This window comes from Onychomys torridus, chromosome 6 (assembly GCF_903995425.1).
Source record: "Onychomys torridus chromosome 6, mOncTor1.1, whole genome shotgun sequence".
Classification (NCBI taxonomy): Eukaryota; Metazoa; Chordata; class Mammalia; order Rodentia; family Cricetidae; genus Onychomys; species Onychomys torridus.
The window spans coordinates 98260982-98278282 of NC_050448.1; the positions used below are offsets into that span (position 1 = coordinate 98260982).

Sequence of the window (17301 nt, forward strand, 5' to 3'; positions counted from 1 at the left end):
CTGAAATTGCCTTGGGGCATCATGACGGATCCAGTGTGACCATTCTAAAGGCTGCTTGTTTTACTCTTCCCCTCACTCGCCAATCTCTGCCCACTCATGATTCCTTTATATTGCCACCCAAGCCTAGGTGGGCAGTGAAGAACACTGAAAATAATCCTCCCTTCTTTTCATTTGCCTTTGGCAGGAGTGTTAATGTAGACTCGTGAAGCTGTTCTAGTGTGAGACAGTGCTGTTTCCGATTGCACTTGGCATGATTACTGTGCTTCTCGAAAAGCTAGAAAATGCTTGTCAGCTTCCAGCCTATAGATTGAGACCTCTAATGTAGGTGTGGGATCACCTGCCCCAGGCTTCCTCTCAGTGTGGAGCTCTCTCCCTTGACACAAAGATCCACAGCCATGGTGTTAGTCTTTCCCATGCGGAGTTAAATGACTGACCGGCACACACAAGTTACACTGCATATCAACTGCTCGGTGTTAGCAAATACGAGTGTGTCTGCTTCATTGAAGTCTGGGTCAGTTTAAGGTTAGCCAGAATAGACAAAAATGCAGCAAACTTCAGACTGTTCAAAAGTAATTTCAGAATACTGATCATCAAATCACAAAGAACTTGAAAAATATCTTGGTTTGCATAGGTTTCCCACGTTTTATACCATGTGAGTTTCTTCTCTATATGTGGAACTTCCATTTTAAATAGTTAGTCATAAATAGTCCATTTTATCATATAAGTTTATCTTTTGTTTGGTCTCATTTCTCAAGGTACTTACTAATGTTGGACTCATAGGAAGTATTTGCTAGGCACAGATAACTCTCATGTCCGTGAATGACAGGAAATTTTATCTAATACTTGCTCTTTGCTTCCAAAGCATTTAACATCTTCATTGCCTTTTTTAAAAATTCTGAAGCAAGATGTGGCTGAGTTAGAAACCTTAGACCCTCTTGCCCTACACACTTAGATCTTAAATCACTCTCAACATCACATTTTAATTCACACTATTTTATCCTTTAATAAAAAATATTCCTGAGTTGAAATTATTTGTAATCTAAAGTTCAAAGCAATGTGGCTTTAAATAATTTCCACCAAAAGTAGACCAGGGAAATAAAGGGAGAGTACTGACGCTGATGAAGCTTTGTTGGTTGTGGGATGGGGAAATAGAGATCTTCCTCAAGTATATATTCCATGAGTCTTTAGACCAAGGGAGAAGAGCCTGAGGACTCACAACAAACACCATGTTTTTCTTGTCTTTCAAGGAGACGGGGAGAATTTTTTGAACTTATAAGAAAAAATCAATTCAGCTTTGAAGATCCTCTTCAAAAGGAGTTATTTCTGTAAGTTGGCCTTACTGTCCAGGCAAGCTTTGCTACCCAATTAATTTCCTCAGAGCAGTTGTTAATTGAGGTTTTCTGTTATGCATAATGACTTCTGAGGCTGTCCACTGCTCCTGTACAATGGACCAAATGTGGCCTTCAGCAAGTTGAAGCCGATAGATTGTTGCTTTGTTGTAGACCGAGTGATGGGTACAGTAAAGAGCTGAAACACTTAGGGCCCAGAAATTGCCATTTTGTTTCATCCCTCTCATCTTTTGGAATGGAAAGCAAAATTTAACATCCTATAGATTATGAGACCATAATGGTGACTGCCAAGTGTCCACTTTTCTCAGGCCACAGCACAGCAGTGTTCAGGGGGACACTTCAAGATGGGTGTTTTTCATCTTTGGTACACCAATTCCTCCCTTCTTCTAGCCATAGATAAGATCTCTGCTGCTACTTGCCACTGTCTTTGCCATGGCAATAACTTGTATCAGTAAAACAGAACCAGGATGCCACCATAGTCCCTGCACTTGGGGGAATGAAGGAAAATAATTACCACAAGTTCAAGGCCACCTAGGACTATAAACGTTGAAGCTCTGTCTCAAACAATAAAACAAAATTCATTAGTAACTCAAGGTACTGCAGAATTACAGATAATGTTGATGTCAGCATTTCTTTAAATAGATTGTGATTGCTTAGCCTGCAAAACAAAAACACAAATTACAAGGAAACAATATACAAATGCCTAGTTGACTGTACTGGATAGTCATGCTTAATATCCTTTTATTTTTCAAAGTAGTGCCTTAGAAATGTGCAGGCCCACTCCTATGACCATCGTGCACTCTATAATAAAAAAGAGAGATTACAATGAAGTTCCAAGTTTCAACCAGTTTTCCTTCTCACAGAGAAGTTTGTAATCAGCATTTATGGTTAAGTCACCTTTGGCAGGCACAGTTATGCTGGCAAGCATGGTGGAACTCCTTTATGACAGTGAGTTCCAACTGTGATTAAAAATACCTCCAATGCACTCATTCCTGTGGCAGAGTTAGTATAGGAGAGAACATGGCAACATTAGCATCGTGTGGTTACGGAGCCTGTGCGTTAGGTTGAGTACCCCCAGAGGGACAAATTACAAGGAATTTGCTTGTTTTTTGTTTTGCCCTTTTGCCTATTTCTTGAAACCAAACAAAGGGACTGCTAGACAGACTTAGGGAAATATGACTCAGAGAAAGACAATGCTGAAGTCAGACATTGGGTTTAGGATGTAGCTCATCTGGTAGAATGCTTCTATAATGTTCGCAAAGCCTGGGTTCAAGCCCTAGCAGAGCATAAAACAGGTGTCACAACCCATACCTGTGATCCCAGAACTTTGGTGGTGGATCAGAAATTGGAGGTCGTTCTTGGCTACATAGAGAATTTCAGGTATCTCAGAATACATGAGATCCTCCCTGTCCCCCAAAAGGTAATTTCCACAGCTGTGTTGTTCTGTTCCAAGGCACATTGTTCTACATTGTTGTAGCCTGGGGACTGGGTGCTTCCCACCACTCTAACCAGAGAAGGGCTGATAGCATAATCTCCCTCTTCCATTCTTCTGCTGGAAAAGACTCTGCAGCATGTACCATTCAACCATACAACAGTTGTTACATAGAAAGCCCTGCAGGTGGTGAATGAATTAAGACACTAAACCAGGAGTGTCCTCATTAGGAGGATCACTGTGTGATGTTATCCCTGTGATTAATCAGTATGATTCGATCTCATTATCAATGTGGAAAAACCAATGATCAGGCAAGCTGTTACCCAAAGGACAAATCTCAGTAACTCAGGGGACCACCAAACAGTGACAGGTTCCTAAATGAATATATCCTGTTTGTTCTTGGGTCTTCAAAATGGTGGTCTTCTGTTGTTAAGTAGTAGATTTTAATTTAACATTTTTATTCGTACCGAGGATAAATACTCACAAGATTTGGGGGTTTCTCTTTCCTTTAATAGAGCAATGCTGATGACTGCCTGTGATCTCTCTGCCATTACGAAGCCTTGGCCTATTCAACAACGGGTATGTTGCTCAGTGGTGGTCAAAGCAGTACTAAGATGTCAAGATAAGAAAAGTCCTTTCCAAAGCTAGCTTTGCAACTAAATAGTCATGGAACTTCCCCCTAATTTTAAGTAATATTAAAAGTAGATAATTGAACATGAAAATCTCTCTCTCTCTCTCTCTCTCTCTCTCTCTCTCTCTCTCTCTCTCTCTCTTGATTCACTTATGTTTAATATCTGTATGATACATTGAAAAAGATGGTATAAAACTAGCTGCTGGTTTAATTCCAGTACTAGTTACTCCTTGCTCACTCTGGAATATTTTTGAATCATCTACCTTTTGCAGTCTTGAAAATTAGAAGAAGCAAGGTTCTCTTGTGATTTAGCTGTTAGGCTATCCGTCTGTTCTGAGGAGACATTAACAAGTAGATGTAGGAAATGTTAATAACTGTTGGCAAGGATCTGATCAAGAGGCCAGAAACAGATCCTTCTTTCTAAATGAGAAGTAACTGCCACACCATTTTCCAGAGGGAGTAGAGTAAAGGTATTGAAAATGATTCGGTATGCATTGTTATATATGCTGTATCTTTTGTTTGGGGGGTTGCATTCAGAATCTTAGTACACAAGCAAAGATTGTTGGCCTGCTTTTAAACATGGATCCAGAAAGTGTGGCTTTTCTCATGAAACACAGATATGGAGGAAACAAACTCACCCGTGCACTGAAGGTATGGCTCAGGATAAAGCCCCTGCCTACCATGTGCAAGACCCAGAGTTCTAGCCACAACACTATCTGGAAAGGTGACCTTTACAGCTTCCTGCTATATATTAAATATGACTGTGTGCCCATTTCTGAGATAAGGGGCGTTGCCTTGCTACTTTCTTCTGAATTAAACCCTTTGAGATATTTAAAACAATAAAATTTAAAAGAAAAAGCCCCAGGAAGTGATTTATAGATTTAGGGAAGAGTACAATATAATAATTGAAGAGCCTGCGTTGGACATGGACCATGGTGTTCACAGAAGTGTATAATGTAGAAATTGGAGAGCCTGTGCTAGACACAGAACATGGTGTTCAAGGATCCTGTTGCCACTGACTTTCATTAGGCCATACATGCTACTTCAACTGTAGACCTGAATTTATTTTTGTATAAGATGCTGGTGGCACATACTTCATAACACTGTTTTAATGATTAAATAGCAATGCTTCATACACAATACATAGATGCTCAAAGTAATCATGCACAAAGTTCATAAGTGTACATTGCTACTACTTCTGCCATTTCAGCTACGGTGACGATGATATCATCCTAGGGGCACTGGTGTTTTTCATAACAAGTAGCAGCATCTACCCTTTGTACATCTTATTCTTCTTGCCTCTAATGACAGCAGTAGAAGACACTTCCAAGCTTGGGATGGACCCTGACCTCCACCCGCATCAAATCAGTTTAACTTAAAATCAGGAATTGAGCTACCTCTGGCAGTTTTTATATTGTTTAGGATTGTTCTAACTATGCTGATGGGTTTTTTTTTGTTTGTTAGTTTGGTTTTTTGTTTGTGTGTGTGTGTGTGTGTGTGTGTGTGTGTGTGTGTGTGTGTGTTTCCGTATAAGTTTAAGATTATTTTTTCAATTTCTGTGAGGGACTGTGTTAGAATTTTGATGGGGATTAGGTTGACTCTGCTGACTCCTTTAGGTAGGATGGCTGTTTTCCCAGTATTAATCTTACCGATCCATGAGCATGGGAGATGTTGCCATCTTCTGGTACCTTTTTTCCTTTCTTTCTTCAGTGTCTTAAGAACTTTATTATATAACTATTTCACTTCCTTGTATTTACTAAAACATTTTTTAAGTGTTTGAGAATGGGATTGTTTTCCTTCTTTCTCAGTATGTTCACTGTTTGATTTTGTGTGTTATTTTGTATCCTGCTATTTTGCTGGATGTATTCATCAGCTGTAGGAGTTGTCTGGTGGAGTCTTTAGGGTCTTCTATGTGTGGAACTGCATCATCTGCAAATAAGGATGCTTTAACGTCTTCCTCCTGTCTATATTCCCTTTACTTCCTTCTTCTGTCTTATTGCTCTAATTAAGACCTCAAGCATTATATTTAATAGGAGTGGAGAGAGTGGACATCCTTGTCTTATTCCTAATTTTAGTGGATATGCTTTGAGTTTATGTCCATTTAGGATGACGTTCGCCATGGGCTTGTTGTAAATTTGCTTTATTGTGTTGGTATATGTTCCCCAGGACATTTATTATGAAGGGATGTTATACTTTGTTGAGGGCCTTTTCTGTGTCTAAGATGTTCATGTGATTTCTGTCTTTGAGTCTACTTACATGTGGATTACATTTATTAACTTATATACACTGAACCATCCCTGCATCGTTTGGATGAAGCTAGCTTGGTCATGGTGGATAATCTTTGTGATGAGTTTTTGAATTGGGTTTGCAAGTATTTTATTGAATATTTACATCTATGTTCATCATATATATTTGCTTATAATCTGTTGCTGTGGGTGAGCCTTTGTCTGGTATTGGTATCAAGGTAATACTGCCTTTTTTTAAAAAATTGGAAGCAATCCTTCCATTTCTATCTTATAGAATAATTTGAGGGCTATTGCTTTTAGTCTTCTTTGAAAATATGGTAAAATTCTTTTTTGAATCCATATGGCTCTGGACTTTTTTTTAGTTGGGAAATTTTTTTTTCATGACTGCTTCTATCTCATTGGATGTTATGAGCCTATTTAAATTATTTATTTCATCTCAGTTTAACATTGTTAGGTCATATATGTCTAGAGAGTCATCCATTTCTTTTATGTTTTTCAGTTAGAATATAGATTTTTAAGGTCTGGGCTTATGAGTCTCTGAATTTCCTCTTCATCTTTATTTTTTTTTTCTATTTTAAAATTAGGTTTATTTTATGTATGAGTGTTTTGTCTGTATGTATGCACCACGTGCTTGCCTTGTGCCATGAAGTCAGAAGAGGGTGTCAGATTTCTTGGTACTGGTGTTACAGATGGTTATGAGCCATCATGCCGGCACTGGGAACCCAACTCTGGTCCTCTGCAAGAGCAGCTGCTTCTCTTAAGCATTCAGCCATCTCTTCAACCCCTTATTCTTTAATTTCATGGGTCCTCTCTATCTTTGGGTTAATTTGGCTAAAGGTTTATCCCCACACACACACCTTTTTTTGAGACTGGGTTTCTCTCTGTAGCTTTGTGCCTTTCCTGGAACTCGCTTTGGAGACCAGGCTGGCCTCGAACCCACAGAGATCTGCCTGCCTCTGCCTCCCGAGTGCTGGGATTAAAGGCATGCACCACCACTGCCGGGCAAGGTTTATCCACTTTTAAAATGTTGTTTGTTTTCTCCAAAGAACCAACTCTTCATTTCATTGATTCTTTATATTCTGTTTTTAATTTTTATTTCATTAATTTCACCTCTGGGTTTGATTATTTATTTCCATCTACCTTTTTGGAGTGTTGTTATTTTTTTTCTTCTGATGCTTTAAGGAGTATAATTAAGTTATTAGTATGAAATTTCTCCAGTTCTTTTTATGTAGGCACTTAGTGCTGTAAACTTTACTTGGTTCTGCATTCATGGTTTCCCACAGATTTCAGTATGTTGTGTTTTCATTTTCATCCTTACATAGTAAGTTTTCAATTTCCTTTGACTTCTCCATGACTCAATTGTCATTCAGCAGTATGTTTCTTAGTTTCCATAAGTTTGCGTACTTTTTGCCATTTCTGTTATTGATATCTAGTTTTATTATCATGTGATCAGACAGGATAAGGTTGCTATTTAACTTTTCCTACATTTGTTGAGACTTGCTTAGTGTCCTAATATGTGGTCAATTTTGGAGGAAGTTCTGTGGGCTGCTGTGAAGGAAGTATACACTTTGGTGTTTTGGAACTAATGTTCTGTAAATGTCAAATTTGATTTATGATGTCAATTAGCTCGAAAGTTTCTCTATTTAGTTTCTGTCTGGATGGCTTACCTATTGGTGAGAGTATTAAAAATCACCCACTGTCACTGTGCTGAAGTTTATCTGTGATGTTATATTCTGACCTCTAGACATACATCTTGTCATATGCATGTGTATACTACACGCACAAATAAATAAATAAATGTAAAAAGGAAATCTTAAAATAAATTGACTATGGAAGTAAAAATAGATTAACCTCGTTTAGATTTAAAAAACAAAAACAGAAACAAAAATGAACACTCTGAGACAGACTAATTCATTCTGGGTAACTTAAAAACTATAATTTCTAGACTGGAGAGAGAGCTTGGCAGTTAAGAGCACTTTTTCTTTTAGAGGCTGGGTTTTGCTTTCCAGCACCTATATCAGTCAGCTCATAACTGTCTATAATTCCAGTTCCAGAGGCTCCAATACCCTATTGTGAGCCCCACAGGTACCCATATGTAACAGGTCTTTCTTGTCAGACTTTTTTTGGACTGCCAGCCCCCAAATAATGACACAGAGACTTATTATTACTAAGAAAGTTTGGCCTTAGCTTAGGCTTGTTCCCAACTAGCTCTTATAACTTAAATTAACCCATTTATATTAATCTATGTTCTGCCATGTGGCTTCTTATCTCTCCTCCATACTGTATGCCCAATTCCCTCCGAGTCTCACTGGCTAAATCTGAGTGCCTCAGATTCTTCCTGAGATCCTCTTTCTCCCTGGAAGTTCCATCTATCCTCTCCTGTCTAGTTATTGGCCATTCAACTCTTCATTAAACCAATCAGAAGGCACCTTAGCCAGAGACACATCTTCACAGTGTACAAAAAGATTATTTCACAGCGCGCGCGCGCGCACACACACACACACACACACACACACACACACACACACACACATAAATAAATAAATAAAAATTTTTTCAAATCTTTAAAATAAAAAATAAAAGCAGCAATTTCACTGGTGGATTTAGTTAATTTTTGGTGCTGGGAATGAAAGCCAGGGCTATGCATATGTTAGGCAAGCACTCTTCCCCAAGTCCTTGAAACAGTAATTGACCCCATGTCTATAGCAGGATCTACTTTAAAAACAAAATCATGAAAAAAAGACTTCTTATAATTAAAACTTTATTGTAAAGGATTTTCAAATAAAAACTTGACACAGTGAGATTAGCCAGACCCAAAAAAGTATATGTGATGGCTAATCTTGGTTGTCAACTTGACTGCATATGCAGTCAACTAAAACCTAAGCAGTAGGCATGCCTTTAAAGGCTTTTCTTGAGGTTGGAAGACCCACCCCAAATCCAAATCATTTGATATCAGAAGGCACACCCTAAATCTGGGCCACATCTTCTGGTAGCAGACCAGATAAAAGGACATAGAAGAGGGAAGCTTTTGCTTTTTGCCTGCTTACCCTCACTCTGGCTAGCAAGTTCATCTCTCCTGCTGCTGAGGCATTCCTTCACTGGCATTAGAACCTACTTCTTTGGGATTCCAACACTGACCAAAGATCAGCCTAGGCACCCAGCCTTGTGGACTGAACACCTACGGGATTCTTGGGAGACAGCCATTGCTAGACTTCTTGTACTGCAGCCTGTAAGCAACTCCACTATGTATTCATTCCATCAGTTCTGTTCCTCCAAAGAAACCTGCCTAACGCATATTGTGGTACCAGGAGTGGTTCTACAGAAAAAGAATTATAAGGATGAATTTTTTTTTAATACCAAATGCTGTTTATTGAAGGAGGAAGGAGGTCTTAAATACAGGCTTACAGCACAATAGGAGAACCCTGGAGGGCAGAAGTTTGCTTCTGATTTTTTTTTTTTTTTTTTGAGCTGAGGATCAAACCCAGGGCTTTGCATTTGCTAGGCAAGTGCTCTACCACTGAGCTAAATCCCCAACCCTGCTTCTGATGTTTTACAATCTTGCCTCTAAGCTGTTAATGCCCAATATGCTGGATACACAGAAAGGAGCTTCCCTTAAGCATTCAGGAGGGTGGAACCTAGCAGGGAATGAGCATAGGGAGGATATCAAGGTCAAGGTCAGCAAGCAAGGCAACAGTTACCCAAAACGGGGGCCAGGGACCTACAGGTCCCTCCTTTTACTAAAAAATGAGCTTCTGACTTAGGTTGCGTGGGATGACAGCAGGTCACCTTACCTGTCATGGAGACACCTGTCCAGGCCACACAGGCATTCTGTCTTAGGTTGGTGAGCGCTCCCCAGACAGTACCCGTCTCTGAATACTCATTATCATACAGGCTCAATTGTGTAAGAGCTGCAGAGTTAACTGTTGACAAAGATCTCTAAGTGGCACTGGGCTTGCAATCTGTGTGTTCGACACAGAAAAGACCAACAGAAGTCTTAACCCACCCATAGCTGGTAGGCTAAAGGCAGCTAAGTCATTAAGGACGAATTTTTAAGTATCTGGAACAGGCTTCCTAACTCGTTACTAGGGCCTCCTAGAACCATGGAGAGCATTAAAAATCCATGGTGTGAACTATTCAAGGAATGCATTGAGATAAATACATTTCCTCTCCCTATTGATCTATTGGGAAGAACAGGGAATTTAGTGACTCTACGCATAAAATTTTTGACACGTATGGGAAAATAACAACAGTGTTGGCTGGTTACTTCTAGCACTTCTGAATATATTGATGGAAGGAAACATGAGCTGCCTGATAAAATTACCCGATGCCTAGCAGCATCTCAGCATACAGTGACAAAGGAAAACAATGAACTCTGTGACACAATGCTCCAGAGACACTCAATCTAAAGGTTTCTAAGTGTGCCCGAAAAGAGAGTCTTCTCTCCAGCAGCCACAGAGCTCAAGTTGTGCAAAGTCGAACTGAACCCTCATTATAAGATTGGCTGAATTACAATGAAAATTCAAGTCTCAGCCTCAGAGGGTGTCATCGGTTAAAGGAAGGACACTGATTGGCAAGGAATTGGATCCTGTAACTTGGGATGGAGATGTGTAGGAGGAGCCTAGGAAGGCTGAGGACTTGAACTCTCAGATTCTAAAGGCTTTTTTTTTTTCAGCAGAAAAAGTAGTCTCTCCACGCTGGTAGAGGATGCATCCCTATCTGACCTCCTCATATATAATACCTCCCTTCCTTACTTCACCTGAGGGAATTAGTCCTTCTTTGTCTACTGAACCAGCAGTGACTTCCTTGAAGGTGATGCAAGGCAAGACAATACTGATGGCCCTCAGGGCACACCAATAGTTTCTTCTAGACCTATGACCAGACCTGAGGCTAAACCGGCTCCTAGCATGAAGGGAAAAGGTAGTTCATGAGGAGGTACACTATACCACAGAAGAGCTTAATGAATTTGTTAATTCATTCAAGCAGAAGTCTGGGGAATATGTGTGGTAATGGATTTTAAGGGTGTGGGACAATGATAGAAGAAACAAACTAAATTGGGTTGAGTTATTAATAAGGGTCCAATGAGTGGAGATTCTAGGTTTAATATGGAAGGTCACACAGTTGTTTGTTTGTTTGTTTAAAGACTTCGATCATCTGTCTCTTCCAGCAAATAACACACTGATCCATTGTATTGATGACATTGTGCTGATCGGACCAAGTGAGCGGGAGGCAACAACCACTTTAGACTTGTTGGTAACACATATGTACATCAGAGGATGGGAATAAATCCAACCACAATTCAAGGGCCTTCTACCTCAGTGAAATGCTTAGGAGTCCAGTGGTGTGGACCATGCAGAGATACTCCTTCTAAGGTGAAGGATAAGCTATTGCCCCTGGCCTTTCTCACCACCAAGAAAGCAATACAGCAGTTAGTGTGCCTATTGGGATTGTGGAGACAGCACATTCCTCACTTGGGTGTGTGACTTTGGTCCATCTACTAAGTGACAAGGAAAGCTGCTGGCTTTGTAGGGGTCCTAGAAAGGGAGAAGGCTCTGCAACAGGTCCAGGCTGCTGTGCAGGCTACTCTACCACTGGGACCATATGATCTAGCAGACCCAGTAGTACTTGAAATGTCAGTGGCAGATAGGGATGCTGTTTGGAGACTTTGGCAGGTGAATAGGAGAATCACAGAGCAGAGTTTCCCTAGAGCAACGTAACTAACACATTGTGCATCTCAATGAACTCTATACAGTTAGAATAGCCATTCTGAAAATGTGGAGCTTCACATTAGATTTTATACTTTCACTATCAATTATATTTATGCATTTATCCACCACCACCACCACAAAAAAAAAAAAAACTAAAAAGAAAAATCAATGACAGATTTGATAAAACTAAAAAAGCAATAGCCAAAGCAATTCTAAGGAATAAGAATATTCCCAGAAGTATCACAATACCTAACTGTAATTATACTGCAGAGCTATAGTGATAATAACAGTATATACTGTCATTAAAGATAGACAGGACTGGAGAGACAGCACTTGCTGCTCTTTCAGACGACCCAGGTTCAGTTCCCCGCACCCACATGGCAGCTCTCAACTGTCTAACTCCAATCCCGAGGGAATCTGACACCCTCTTCTCACCTCTGAAAGTGCAGGTCTGCATGGGGTACACATAAATACATGCAGCAAAATACCCATATACATAAAATATTTTTTTTTAATTTAAGTAGACAGGTATTCCAATGACATAGATGAAAGAATCTAGAAATAAAACAATAAAGCTGTGCCCACTTGATTTTTGTATAAAGGAATAAGAAACATATATTTGGGAGGAAGGAGGATAGCCTACTCACCAGATGGTGTTGACAAAACTCACTGTCTACCTTCAAGAGACGGAACTAAGATTCCTAGCTTTCAACACCTGTCAAAAGTCAACTCAAAATAGATCCAAGACTTTAATTGAAAACCTGAAGTGCTGAGACCACTAGATGAAAACAGGAGGTACTCTTCAAGACAGTGTTGACCGAACTTCTGAATAGAACTTCAATAGGATGGAGAGTGGCCCTCAGCATCAGCACCTGGGCCTACATGAAATGAAACTATTTCTGCAGAACGAAGGGGAACTATCAGCAGAGCAGATAGACACCCCGCAGAGTGAGAGAAAATCTGCACCAGCTAGCCTTTAAGAAATCAATTTGCCAGGGGGGTAAAACTGCTACTCGACAAATGGTCTAATGAAGGTATAGACCGCTCTCAAGAAAAGAAACACAGATGGTCTATGACTATTATAAAATGTGTTCAATATCCCTAGCCATTGGGGAGATGCAAATTAAAACTATTTTGAGACACTACATTACCCCAGTCAGAATAACTCTCATCAACAAATTTGACAACAAATGTTGGAGACAATATGGAGAATAGGGAACCATTGTTCACCACTAGTGGGGGTGCACGTTACTAAAACCATGTGTAAGTTGGATTGGAGGTTCCTCCAAAACTTAAAAATAGAGCTTTCATATGACCCATCTGTACCTCCTGGGCATATATTCATAGAACTCCATACTCCATCACAGAGATGTTTGTATACTCGTGTTTATTGCTGCCTTATTCGCTATGGCAAAGGATTGGAATCAACCTAGTCTATCAACAGATGAACAGATAGTGAAAATATGTTACAAATATAAACTAGAGTATTATCAGCTCTAAAGAAAAATGAAATCACAGAATTTTCATGAATATAGGTGGACTTAGAATGTATAGTGTTAAGCAAGGTCACACAGTCTCAGAAAGAAGAAAACTAAAACTGTATGTTCTTGCTCATGTGGATCCTAGCCTATAATATATAGACACAGATGTGGATAGAGATGGTATAGGTATATATGTATAGATGGAAACAAGTGGAGATGTAGATACAATATACTGTAAAAAGGAGAACGAGAAGGTGTAAACACTAGGTGATGAGGAAATTTAGATAATGAGCATATGAATCAGGAAAGGCTATAAAGCTGAAATAACTTTTAATAACCATTATTATTTAACTGGAGAGTTGGCTCAGTGGTTAAGAGCACTTGTTGCAGCCAGGCAGTGGTGACACAGACCTTTAATTGCAGCACTCAGAAGGGAGAGGCAGGTCTGGTCTACAGAGCATATTCCAGAACAGCCAAGGCTATACAGAGACACCCTGTCCTGAAAAACAAAACAACAGCAGGGCGATGGTGGTGCACGCCTTTAATCCCAGCACTTGGGAGGAAGAGGCAGGCAGAGCTCTGTGAGTTCGAGGCCAGACTGGGCTACAGAGTGAGGTCCAGGAAAGGTGCAAAGCTACACAGAGAAAGCCTGTCATGGAAAAAAAGAAAGAAAGAGAGAAAGAAAGAAAGAAAGAAAGAAAGAAAGAAAGAAAGAAAGAAAGAAAGAAAGAAAGAAAGGAAAAAGAAAAATGAAAAAAAAACCAAAAACAACCAAAAAAGAGCCTTGTTACTCTTACAGAGGACCCGAATTCGATTCCCAACACCCACATAGTGGCTCCCAACAAGCTGCCACTTCAGTCCCAGGGCATCTGATTCTGATGCCCTCTTTAGCCTTCTGCAGATACCAGACATGGACGTGGTACACAGTTATACGTGCAAGAAAAATACTTATACACGTAAAATAATAAATCTAAAAAAGCTTAAAAATAATCATTATTATTGATAATTTATATTGATATTCAGTTAGTATTGTAGGCAATGTGGGGGTAAGAGCCAACAAGAAGCTTTGTCAGTGTTAACAGCGAGGATTTTCAGTGTGAATGGAAAGGTGAAGATCTAAGACAGGGGGCATTCTACAGAAATCCTATTGTCCTGAATTTGAATTGGAAATATTCTGTAAAGGTATCCTGTGTTTTAGTTCCATCCCCTGAAAGAGTTGATACATAATGACCAGCCACTGGTATTTTCTGCTCGACTGGGGTCTCTAATTGACTCAGTTTGGAGCATCCATGACTCCATCAAGACATGACCAGTTGAACTGCAGAGCAAGAACAGGAGCATAGACAGCCTTGTTACACTAAAAGCAGGAAGTTACCAGAAAGCAAGAGTGTGTCCAGGGAACAGGGACCCAGCCCAAGAAGCTTGCAGGGGCCAAAATGGAAGACGTTGAGCACCCAGAAGGTCTGAAATACATAAATATGTTTAAACCCAAGAATTCAATTAATAAAAGTATTAGAAAAATGAAACCTTCTATTGTCGCCTTTGGTAGATACTTGAGAGACAAGTGGGTTTATAATGGGTACACTGGGAGGAAGCCTGTTTGCTTCAGTATGAATTACATAGAAGCATAACCAAATAATTGATGTAGGAAACTTTCTTGGTACTTAAAACAAATAAAACAAACCTAAGAAATGTTGGCTTCAACTGTCACCCCTGTGAAAAAACAAAAACAAAAAACCCTAAATACATCGTCTCCAGCAAACATCAGTAATTATTGCCAGTATCACAAAAAGGGGCAGACTCCATATAATTAGTCATGACTGGAAGTCTGCAGCATCATGCCTAAGGAGCTGACTGATAAGAAAATGAGGTGTCAGTGTAGCTAAACCACAAAAAAACCAGTAAGAGGAATTATGAGAATGTGGTCTACAGAATCCAGACTCTGGGAAACTATAAGATAAACCAGAGTATTTGTCAACAGCAGAATTTGCAAGAAAAGATTAAGAGAGAGATTACAAGAAACTCAAAAGCCTGTCAACCAGGTGCAATCTAGCATTGGGACTGGGTTTTTGTGTTGTTGTTGTTTTGTTTTGTTTTTTACCCACCTTTTATAAACAGGTGCTTAAGAACACAGTTTGCTGTGACATTGTGACTCCTAAAAATGTCAGGAGCTACATCTGTAAAGACTCATCAACATGATGACTAATAATGAGCTGAACAAGAAAACTAAAGAATGGTGGGGGCAGGAGACACCTATTGGCAAAATTATTAAGGCCACTCCACATAGTTAAAAGGGAGGTTTATTTTGTGGGGTAACTTACAAATGAAGGGATAGGTTGTAGGGTCTGGCAAAGGTATGGCGCAGTCCGGCGGTGTTCTCTGGAGAACTCTGCTCGGTCTACCTCCAGCGTCCAGGGTCCCAGAACCAAGAGAGACATCTCCTCTTGATCCTGGGTCTTCAGCTTCCTCCCTCAGCCCCGCCTTGTGGGTGTGACCATTACTGAAGCCTCAGTGGGGGTTGGAACTTCCAGGCCAAGGCTGGGATGGCTACCCACTACAGACACCATCTTATCCCAGCCAGGGAAAGCACATCCCATACCAAATGGTCAGCCCTGGAAATAGACACACAAGTAACATTATACCTACTGAACAGGCTGTAGTTATGTGTTCAGAAATACATATCTGCGCACACAGACACACACACACACACACACACACACACACACACACCTTACAACAATTAATGAAAAAAGAGGTCATGAATTTGAAAACAAGGGAGGAGTTGGGGGAGAGTGGAGGATGAAAATGGTCAAAATACATTGTATGAAATTCTCAAGGAATTAGCACTTTTTAAAAAAAAATTAAAGAAACATGTACCTAATAAATAGTTGCTGGTTTTTCAGACGGATGGGCACAGTCTTGGTATTGATTGGCAAAACTGAAACATGTCACTTCCTGCTTAGTCACAGAGGATCACGTGATTGTAGTCATGGTCAAAGCAAACGCAGCCTTATTTCTATTTCTTGTTACTGTTTTATCCTAATGGTCCTGACGGTGGAAACCCGATTTGCTCGATTTCGTTCTCTTCATTCCAAGTCTCTGTTTTGAAGCATGACATGCTTTCCCTGCCCCGGCCACTCAGTCTGCTGTCTGTTTCAGATAGCAGAACTCGTGGCAGCTGAGTTCTTCGATCAAGGAGACAGAGAGAGAAAAGAACTCAACATTGAGCCTGCTGTAAGTACGAGGCTTTGCTGGCAGGGACTATTCAGCCACTTTTAAATTATATACTTGTAGAGACAGGTTCTTACTGTGTACATCAGCCTAGTCTCAATCATCCGATCCTTTCGCCTCGGCCTCCTGCTGCTGGAGTTAAAGCGTGTGACCACACTTGGCTAGAGTCTATACTGCTTCTGAATACTTCCGTGACACCTCTCCTGGACATGTGGTTGCTCATGTTACTTTTTAATACTGTCTTTCTTTTTAGAAGAATTACGCATGCTGATTACAAGAGCAAAAGCAATCTAGGAAGACAAAGGTTGCTTCCAAGTCACGTCCCCGAGTTTCTTGTCCTGTCTTTTCTCCACTTTCATGTGATAAGCCACTTTTATTCTACTGCGGTCTTTGGGGGTATGGATCGTGATTACACAGGAAATGACTGCAACCACAACCCTTTGCTGTAATATTCGCCGGGCTCATGGTTCCAAACAGCACAGTGATGCACAGTGACGTTGCTGCCTGTTCCTCTTTATTAGGGTAAATTCCCATAAGGGAACAGTGACTTTAACAGTGTTTGATGCAGCCTCTTAATATAAAGGTACAGACCTCGAATGTGAGATCTGTTTACTTTAGTTTCTTCCTTTTCCTTGTAGGGTTGGGAATATGTATGTATATAGTTGCTATCTTGCCTCCTTGAGCTGACCACCCATTCATCCTTTTACAGCCAATCTTTCCTGTGTGCTTTGAATAAATGTAGCTCTCTCTGTCTGTGTGTATTTTCAGGATCTAATGAACAGAGAGAAGAAAAATAAAATCCCAAGTATGCAAGTTGGGTTCATAGATGCCATCTGCTTGCAGCTGTATGAGGTATTTACAGAGACGATACTAGATTGCTAAACTTGGATTGTGTTATGAATTAAATATGAAGTACATTGAAGAGATTAACACTAGACACATATTTTTGCTTCTAAAGTCAAAAAACATAATTATTGTTGGTATTGTTTCTTTCTGCTGATGAATGTGATGTCTTTACAGAACAAGGGATACATTTCCCATTTCACAAAGGCATTGACTCACTCAGTGTATAAATATCTACTGAGTGCCTAGGGTGTGCTGGACACTAACACATTAATTTAGGGGACACTAAGAGGCATGTGCTGATGCTGCCCTCGAGATATTCCCTGCATACTCTGTGTGTTAGCATTATCTTTTTAAAGTTTAATTTTAGCCTAAGTACAGAA

The 17301-nt window shown here is 40.0% G+C and overlaps 1 protein-coding gene across 3 annotated transcripts in view; it reads left to right on the top strand.

Annotated features, from left to right (window-relative positions):
- The window catches only part of Pde5a (phosphodiesterase 5A), a 136164-nt gene extending 119162 nt beyond the window's left edge, over window positions 1-17002 (top strand). For 2 of the 3 annotated variants that reach the window (XM_036191557.1, XM_036191558.1), the window contains exons 17-20: window positions 1248-1325; window positions 3297-3360; window positions 16004-16078; window positions 16844-17000. In XM_036191557.1, the coding sequence (XP_036047450.1) occupies window positions 1248-1325; window positions 3297-3360; window positions 16004-16078; window positions 16844-16957 (331 nt within the window). In that variant the 3' untranslated portion in view covers window positions 16958-17000. Of the gene's footprint in view, window positions 1-1247; window positions 1326-3296; window positions 3361-16003; window positions 16079-16843 lie in introns of all 3 variants that reach the window. The other variant, XM_036191556.1, reaches the window with a different exon arrangement.
- Window positions 17003-17301: the final 299 nt, after the last annotated feature.